Source organism: Aricia agestis, chromosome Z, assembly GCF_905147365.1.
Source record: "Aricia agestis chromosome Z, ilAriAges1.1, whole genome shotgun sequence".
Taxonomy (NCBI): Eukaryota; Metazoa; Arthropoda; class Insecta; order Lepidoptera; family Lycaenidae; genus Aricia; species Aricia agestis.
Genome location: NC_056428.1, coordinates 13,955,793 through 13,965,444, shown reverse-complemented (window position 1 = coordinate 13,965,444; position 9,652 = coordinate 13,955,793). Strand labels below are relative to the sequence as shown.

The 9,652-nt window shown below is 35.7% G+C and overlaps 1 protein-coding gene across 1 annotated transcript; it reads left to right on the top strand.

The window, feature by feature from the left end:
• Positions 1-3,470: 3,470 nt before the first annotated feature.
• Positions 3,471-8,663, top strand: LOC121738727 (probable cytosolic oligopeptidase A). Its single transcript, XM_042130953.1, has 2 exons — positions 3,471-3,675; positions 6,523-8,663. The coding sequence occupies exons 1-2, from the start codon at positions 3,587-3,589 to the stop codon at positions 8,594-8,596; spliced, it is 2,163 nt and encodes a 720-aa protein (XP_041986887.1). The 5' UTR covers positions 3,471-3,586; the 3' UTR covers positions 8,597-8,663.
• The last annotated feature ends 989 nt before the right edge of the window (positions 8,664-9,652 follow it).

Below are 9,652 nucleotides of genomic sequence, written 5' to 3'. Positions count from 1 at the left end.
AGACACGTCAAACTTATAACACCCCTCTTTTTTGTCGGGGGTTAATAAAAAAATAATTGAGCAGTCCAATAACTGAATGAGAGATAAAAATGATGGAATGAGCGGTTCGACAAGGACTTAACAGTAGGCTTACTTAACCACGGATACCGTAGCGGGGGCAGCCGGGGCGTTCTGGGGGCTGCGCCCCCTGCCAAAACAAAAACAAACACAATCCAGAAAGTCCGAGTAGGTTAGGTTAGAACTTAGACCACAACACAGAGGGAGCCGAGCGAGCGCAGCGAGCGTGCTGCGGCAACAGCCGGCGACCGTCTTAGGGTTGATTCAGATTGCAACGCGACGCGTAAATGCATTTCTAAATTAGTATGGATTTGACAGATTCGCAATACGTCTGACGCAATTGAAATCTGTCAAATCCATACAAATTTAGAAATGCATCTACGCGTCGCGTTGTGGTTTTAACTCCTTAATCCCTATAAGGCCAACCCTTACTTAATTCGTTTTATAATGGTACGGAACCCTCCATGGACTAGTTCGACTCGCACTTGGCCGATTTTATAATATTTTACCACCTCATTGTTTAAAAAACTGCTTAGAATGAGATTTCTTACTGACAAATTCCGTAACCGCTCATTCATTATTTTACCGCTCATTTTTTAATTATTTTACTGTTCAATAATGTTTTCAATGATCCATTTCATTATTTTTTACAACTCATTTTTGTTTACTTTACTGCTTAGTTTTAACTGCTAAACTAGTTATTACACATGCCATTCATAATTTTTAACTTATCAAAACTGCAATTTACAACTGCCCCTTTAAATAAGTGCCTTATGATATTAATATTTAATACAATAAATAATCTTCTTATCTTCATAAATTATTTAAAATTCTCGTGTCCTTACTCCTCCGAAACGGTTTTACTGATTATACTCCTATTAATCCTTCGACCGTGGATTCTTGGATATCTATTGTTATTCTATTGTGTCTCGCTCACCAGTGAGCTTGTAATAAGATACGTAGAATAATATAGTGTATAAATTATTCTACGTATAGTACGCGATAGTTTACTAGGTAACTAAAAAGAGTGAAATTATTATTTTTAACAAAAAATCAATGATATTCTAAGGCATATCTCACATACATAATGACATAACGAATATATGACTTGACATTGTCTTTTGAACAAAAAAGTGGTTACGCATTTCTGAGAATCTTTTGTAAGACATTGCTACTCTAGTATTTTAGAAACTCATTGCAAAAAATTAAAACTGACTTCCAAGGTAAAAACAATAATAACATCCTTATAATATGAACTAAAAAGTATTAAATAATTTTTCCTATCTAATAGTGCCTTTTTCCGAATTCGGCTAAAACTCTACTATTTCTGTACTCAATCTTCATCATTATGAAGATTGAGTACAGAAATAGTAGAGTTTTTTTTTTTTTTTTTTTTTGTTAAAAATAATAATTGAGTAATAATCTTTTGACATACCTTTTTTTTTTTTTTTAATCAAGGTTTCATCAGTTTCATTCATCATCAATCAATCAGTCAGTTGAACCTAATACTCATTGAATGCAGCTTTCAATAATATAATAGACAGTAATTCTCTGACAGAATAAGTATAAGTGCAACTTATATTATACTTAATAGTACTGGTACCGACTTCAAAATTATGAAGATTGAGAACAGAAATACTGAATACAGAATAAGGATTATTTAGTACTTTTTAGTTCATTTAAGTATAATCTTACTATTGTCTTTATCTTCAAATCGGTTCACAAACGGCGGAGTAATCGTTGAACATACATAAAAAATATTATATCCACAGCCGAACGTCTAACCTCCTCCTTAAAGTCGGTTAAAAATGATTGTAATAAAAAGTATTAGGGAGTGCCTCCGCTGCCGGCGCCGGTTGCCAAAATGGCTGCCGGCGCCGTTTAACGAACTCCGAAGTTTGCCGAAGTCACGCGATGTTTGCCGAATAGGATGCCGGCGCCTATTCGGCAAACATCGCTTGTCAAACAGAATAATGATCAAAAACATCAGACTTGAGCTAAATGACTATGAAAAGTACAAATAATAAGGTCATAATAATTGTAAGGATGCATAATTATTTGAATCCTTCGATCGGGGATTCTCGGAAATGCTATTGTATTCTATTGTTGTCGCGATCACCGGTGCTCGTATGGGGCTTGAATCTTGGATGGGTTAATGGTGGTGATGATGAAGATGCTGATAAATGTGATCGGTATAGTAGCAATTAAAGACAATATCTTTGCTTCTTTAAACAACGCTGAAACTCTCTAACATGTATAAGGAATCTGAAGTTCTGTTCAGTACCTTCGGAAGTATACCACGGAGTTTATAACTGTAGCTGTGGTGCAAAATCTTACTTTTTGGTAGCTGAAAAAAGATAGCTAAGGTAAAGCAAAGCATTGTGGCTAAGCTAAGAAAATGCATCACAAAAAACTAAAATATCCACAGCCGAACAAATAGGTACCAAACCTTCACCTTTAAAAGTCGAATATATAAATTGAGATTATAATTATAATTTCTTTTTCAAATTTGTGTATCGGCACTGGAACCTAGCGCTTCACGCATTATCACCGGCTCCCATTTTGAGTGTCAGCGCCGGCAGTCGTTGTTTTATATCTCGGCTGCCGGCAGTATACTTACCGTAGTTCCCATTACTGATATTTTTGGGAGCCGGCGCCGGCAGCGGAGGCACTCCCAAAAGTATTATGATATTTTATGATATGTATTTAATTTAAGAATAAAATATAATATACTATGTGTGTTGTTTACTTTCAACGTTTACTTTCAATGCAGCAATGTAAGGGCTGATTTACCAGATAGATTTTACCTGATTAATAAATAAGTAACTTTATAATGTGTTATGTGTATATTATTTACCCCTATAAGAACCTCATGTCATAAGTCATAACATATCCGACGAATGACGATTGAAAAACAAAAATGTGTATCTACTTTTTTGCCAATTAAAATTTATGATACCTAATTTGAAATACAAAATCTGTCAATGTTGCATATTATTTATTTCTTATAGAAACTCAGGTAAAATAACTCGAACGGACTAAACTATCGATAGCAAAATACTATACTATCGATAGTAAAATATACATCACTAGCACACGCACACATTGACAGATCAAAAATGGTCACGCATTTTCGGGTTGTCAGGTGGTCTATACGACAGTATATTATAAGTTTATGCAACTGACTTGACTCGTTGACTTTACTGAGTACTTTTTTTGACTTTTACTAGACTTTCGACTTGACGATCATCTGGAAAAACGACTTTAAATTTGGTAAACTTTTCATGAAAAAAAAAATCCCGCTATATTTTACTTGACACTGGCCATGATTAAAAAGCCGAGAGCCATATTATGAAAAAAAAAACTGAACGTCAGAACTGTCACTGCTGTCATATGTCAAATGTGAAATGTCAACTTGGTTAAAATTATTGTGCACCTGAAAATCGGGTTTCGGCAATTTTATGCATTTATTATGAAATAAAATATAGATTTATCGGTGTAAGTGAAAATCACAGTTCGATTATTCAAAATGGCTAGTTTTCTACGAAGTTGTGCTATCACCCGTCACTTGAAGAGACCGTTCTATCCGAACAGACGTAGCTCTGGATATGTTGTGCTGTAAGTTAAAGTTTCAGATATTTTTTACATAACAAAATTTCAGGAGGTTGTTATATACTTTCAGTCATATCAATATATTTTGTATACCAATGTAAAACTAAATATTTTCCGAATGTACCAATTCTTTTCAGCATTCAACATTTTGCTGTTGACTGGTAAAATTTCTTGTAATTTGCTTATTCCATAGTACGTTTCCGAAACATCGATTTTATTTTCACTTTTATATGCATACATAAAAGTGAAGATAAAATCCATAAGCTCTCATTCTCACAATAACTATGTACTTGAATTAAATAAAAATAAACATAGGGTGAACATGACTAGTGATTGGATAGTTCTAGTCATTGGACAGAGCACAAAAGCACTTATTAAGGTTGCTTTAACACATTGATGGACAGTACTGCCCATAGACGTACATATTTCAAAAGTGAAATAAAGTATGCCTGTCGACGTAAGAGTTTAGGTCGAGCCACAGCTCGTACGCTCAAGATGATCAATTTCTCATACGTAAGCATTAGGTACGCCGTTTTGTACTGTCACCATAGAGGTATCTTAGACTTTTGTAATGTTACCATGTAATGAATTACGCACAATTAACCCTTAATTGGTCGCATGGGGTCAGATCACTTTCAAACTGAAAAAAAATGTTTTAGAGTTTCAGGAATGCAACGAAGCTTTTGGTAGTTTCCTAACTCCTATTTAGGTATCCTAATAAGTGGTAGCCGGTTAGCTAGTGATGGTGCATGTGTCGCTACCCTCTTGAGCGCTGACCTCATGCGTGACTTACGTGACTTCTTTTGTCACAAGACAAGTTTCCATTTTGTAATATTATGTTTAATTGTTAAATTATTTCTGATATAATTTAGGATGATTGTTAAATATATGAGTATATCATTCCATTGACAACATTTAGTTATATAATTGCTCTTTAAAAATGTCAGTATAGATCAAGACAGTGAAATATGCTGGCGGCTGGAAGGTTTCTGAAGATAAAAGAGATTTTGTGAGCCTGTAGCCTCTAAACTTCAAAACTATGCACCGATTTGTAGCAGACATGAACCGGTAGACAAGATTTTAGTGCCCAGAGATGCCTAAAATAATCCCTGACCACTGGATGGTGATGATGATGATAAGGGGGTGATGACCACAAGTGCGTAACAAATCACACTTTGTCAGTATTATTTTAGGACCTACTTTCTTAGGTGCTGCAAAAAAATCTAACCATCAAAATGAATAAAAGATTTTTTAAATCTCGAAATCAACCATAGTGATATTTTTGAGATTTTGAGACAGAGCAGTAATTGATGGATTTTTTTAGTTGTATAGAGGCAAATGAAGGTTTTTGATTATTAAGATTAATAATCATATAGCACTCTAACAATTCGCATAGTTAATTCTTTGTTTTATTCATTTCATCAACTTAATTTTCATTTTTTATTTGGGGTTAGTTGAGGCCCCATGCAACTACTTGTGTGACTTTTTTGATGCGCCTAATTAAGGGTTAAAGGTCACGCACACATTGAAAATTTTTCGTTCCCCCACGCCGCACACTACGCCAACTACTACTATCAACAATACTCATGAGTATTACCTGAGAAATTCTCGGTTACTCGAAACTCCTCGGTTATCTAATTTTTTCGGCATAAAAGACTTTCTAGGCACAATTATAGTTTTATACAATTAATTTTGGAGTATTCTTAAAAGTATTCCATTCGCCATTCGTCCATTTACGCCGAATAAACGTCCAAAGACAGAAAATTATGCAAATTATTAGGTAACACTCCGTTACTATTACTCCGTTATTATTTTGGAGTATTGTTGATACTCCAAAATTAATTGCAGTTGTTGTTATGTATGGGAAATTGCTCCGCTTTAAAATTATATACAAATACATACAATCAATAAATAAAGTTTATATTTTTTGAATGTAATTTGCACAATATTAACAAAAAACAACGAAACATTTTTAAATAAAGCGCGTAAACAATTATCTAAATTTAAAAATTATCTATTCTCCTTTACCACCTGTAGCCTCCGATTCCAAAACCTATGTTACCAATTACAGAATGTTACCCACCAAACACAAGAGTAGAAATTTCTTAGAAGAAAGTTTTTTATAGAATAAATCTATTTCGGAGTAGATTTAATCGCAGTACAAATAATTACAATACAAATTTTTAGGAGGTGTAGTATTTAGGAGTAGAAATGTTTTGGAGTGTATACACATCAAAGTAAATACTTTTGAAAATAGTAATATCCAGAGTGGAATTGTTTGATAACAATAAATATCAAGGAGTAGGTAGATGTATTTGAAATTAAGTATATTTAGGAATAGATATTTTAAACATAGAATATCTAAAAGAAAAAACATTTGAGGATAGGGATATTTAGGAGCACGGAAATTTTATCATTGGGCTGTTCCTATGCCTACTGTCAAACTAGGAACAAAAGTACCGTCTGTCAACGTGTTAAAAATACCCGTTTTTTTTTTTCCTTAAAATCAGGCATTCTATTACTTTCAGTTCCTACCAGGTAGGTAGGTATATTTAAAATAATTTATATAGCATTTGTAGTTTTTGTGTACAAGGGTGCACCGTGGCGCACACTTTGCAAACCCTGATGTATAGTAAATTACACCAAAAAGTTGCCTATATCCTCCCTCATGGTCTGCATGATGCCAAACATCAAAATCGGTTCAGTAGTCAGAAGTCTATTTGATACAAAAAACAAATTTAAACCTTCCTCTTTAGAATGTTAAGTACAGCCTACAGGTTATTAAGATTAGAGAGATATATTAAGACGTGTTAAAATATATTAAGTAGTTGAAAATTTCTTTCCTCTTTCCAGTATTCCAGAAATTGGAGAGGATGGAGATAAAAATGCTTTGCTGTCTGAAAATGGATTACCAGAATTCAGTGATGTTACTATTGAAAAATGTATTGCTTCCATAAGTAAGCAGAGTTTAGATTACGAGAATGGTGTCCGCCAAATAGAGGAATCGTGCGGTAACTGTAAAAATGCATTCGTCGAAATTTTCGAACCTCTAGAGAAGCTAGACAGTCCCTTAGAACTTACGTGGGGTATGGCAAAAACGTTATATCTCGGGAACAGCTCACTAATGCCAACAAAATCATACATACAAATACATCAGAGAGCCCATAAGGCAAGGTCTGCCAAATTCAACAGCATACCCATATACCAGGCTGCTGTTGATGAGAAAAACCGACTAAAAAAGCTTACTGACGAAGAACAAAGGCTACTCGATAAATATATCTTAGAAGGAAAACTAAATGGCTTGGACGTTAAAGGCATAAAGCGGGAGAGGTTGAATACTATTCTCGGTGAAATGCAAAAAGAAAAACAAACTATTAGAGAAAAGGTTGATGCTGCAACAAAAGTTTTCAGTGGTATGATTAACGATGAGGCAGTCATCAAGGAATTTCCCCAGAGCCTTGCCAAATCGATGTCCGTTAACAATGACGCCTCTCGTGGACCATGGAAGATGTCCCTCGAGCCACATGTTTACGAGCCTTTTATGCAGTACTGCCCCGACAGATCTTTACGATGGAACATGTGGCAGGCGAATGTTCAGCGATGTTCAGGTTACACTAAAAAAGAACTCGAAACGAGCACAAATATCGAAAAATTACGAGGCCTTAGGCAGGAGCAAGCAAAAATATTGGGGTTTGACAGCTTTGTCGATATGAGCATGGAAACAAAAATGGCTGGTTCCATGGAAAACATTTTGAATGTTCTCGAAGCCATGCGCGTAAATGCTAAATATATGCAGGATCTAGAACTACAGCAATTGCAAGAATACGCCCAGGAAAGAGGTTTCAGTGATAAATTGGAGCACTACGATATTGCATATTGGCAGAGAAAACAGATGTGGTCTCTCTTCAGCTTCGATGACAACAAAATACGTGAATATTTTCCCCTACCCAAAGTTATCAATAGCCTCTTCAATTTGTGCAGCACATTATTTAAAATACAAATAGTTGAAAGATCGAACACCCAAACTTGGCATAAAGATGTGAAATATTACGACGTTTACGACGACTCCAGTAACCGACCCATAGCCGGCTTTTATTTCGACCCCTACGCAAGACAGGACGAGAAAATTCGCATTTACGATGATGCCGGGTGGCACGTAGCCATTCGCAATAAGAGCGCGGTCGCTTCTACACAGCCACTGTCCGCTTTAATATTCAATTTCCAAGCCCCGACTAATGGAAAACACTCGTTGCTTACGTTCAAAGAAGTGAATATTTTGTTTAAGAGATTCGGCCACGCGCTGAGGCATTTACTCACTAGAGCAGAATATTCCGAGGTGGCGGGATTATCGAATGTGGAATGGGACGCCGCTGAAGTCTGCGGATACGTAATGACCCACTGGCTGTACGATCCCCACACGATACGCGCCATCAGCGGCCACTACACTACCGAGGAACCTCTACCCGACGAGGTAGTGAACAATTTACAGAACACCCAACGCCATATGGCCGGTTTCAATCTGTGCAAAGAATTGTATCTATCGAGGTTGGATTTGGAGCTACATTCGAAAAAGATCTTCTGGCGCGACCTGGTGAGAGAGATATGGTCGGAGTACAACACGTTACCGTTCGATAAATACGATTCGCACGTGCTGTCGTTCACGAGGATATTTTCGGAGGAGTGGGGCGCCGCGTACTACAGCCACTTGTGGTCGAAAATGATCGCGGCTGATGTGTATAGTGCGTTCGAGGAGTCTCGAAAGGCCAATCAGGACGTCATTGCTGTTGGAAAACGATACAGAGACACATTCTTAGCCGCCGGTGGCAGTTGCCATCCCGCCGAAGTCTTCAGAAGATTCCGCGGACGAGACCCATCGCCACAAGCGTTATTAGATGATCTTGGACTTTCCAAAACTATAGAGGAATAGTGTTTTTGAAAGATTATTATTATTATAAATTGTATATTTATTAAAATAATAAAATTACTGTAACTCCGACGTTTGTTTTTATTAGTATTTAAGAGTCCGTGTACGAAATTTTGCCGATTTCGCTGATTTAACAGACGTGATTTAACAGTTAAAATACAGTATTTCTATAAGTTTTAATGCACAACATGTAAGATCATTTCAATTAAAATCTAATGTTGGAGCTAGGATTTTTGTTTTTTTAAGTACTTATTTTTAAATAATCCAACTCAAACCCGCGACAGTTTTGTGATTTTTGCTGTAAAAGGTTTAGAATATCACCTGTTTATGGCACTTTATGGATTGTATTGACGTCTTAACGGTCTGAAAAAAATATAATGTACTGTTGAGAAAGTCGTCTATACAATGTTGGAATTACTTTTTACCACTTTAATATGAAATAGTTGAGTAAAAAAATATGTAACTCGGCAAAATTTTTGGCACAATTTGTTTTTTTTTCTTTTTTCTCGAATTGGATAGAATTTTATCTATAGATTATTTCTGTCGTTTTCTTTTTATGAATTACAACTCCAAGTTGCCGAAATTAACAGCAATTCTTTGCCCATTTTCTTAAAAATTTTGCCGAGTAGTAGAGAGTATTTTTTTCATACCGTAATCAATACTAATATTATAAATGCGAAAGTATCTCTGTCTGTCTGTCTGTCTCGCTTTCACGCCAAAACTACTGAACCGATTGCAATGAAATTTTGTACACAGTTATTCTAGAGTCTGAGAAAGGACATAGGCTACATTTTGATGTGGGAAAATATCTTAATTCCATGAAAATATCGATGAAAATGCATTCGCACTGCGCGTGGCCAGCGCTCATCCCGGGGGTCCTGGGTTCGAGTCCCGCAGGCGGAACAAAAAGTTTTCAATGTTCCTGGGTCTTGGATGTGTATTAAAATAATATTTCAAAAATCTTAAATATATTTTATGTATAATATTATAAAAAATCCAGAAATATATCGATGCAATGAACATTTTAGTTCTAATACGATTCAACAGATGGCGTTTTAT

What these genes read in the sequence shown, in the direction of transcription:
- LOC121738727 (XM_042130953.1), top strand. Translation starts at nt 3,587, where the DNA reads ATGGCTAGTTTTCTACGAAGTTGTGCTATCACCCGTCACTTGAAGAGA. An exon ending in AGCTCTGGATATGTTGTGCT is followed by an intron (nt 3,676 to 6,522) that starts GTAAGTTAAAGT and finishes TCCTCTTTCCAG; the next exon opens with TATTCCAGAAATTGGAGAGG.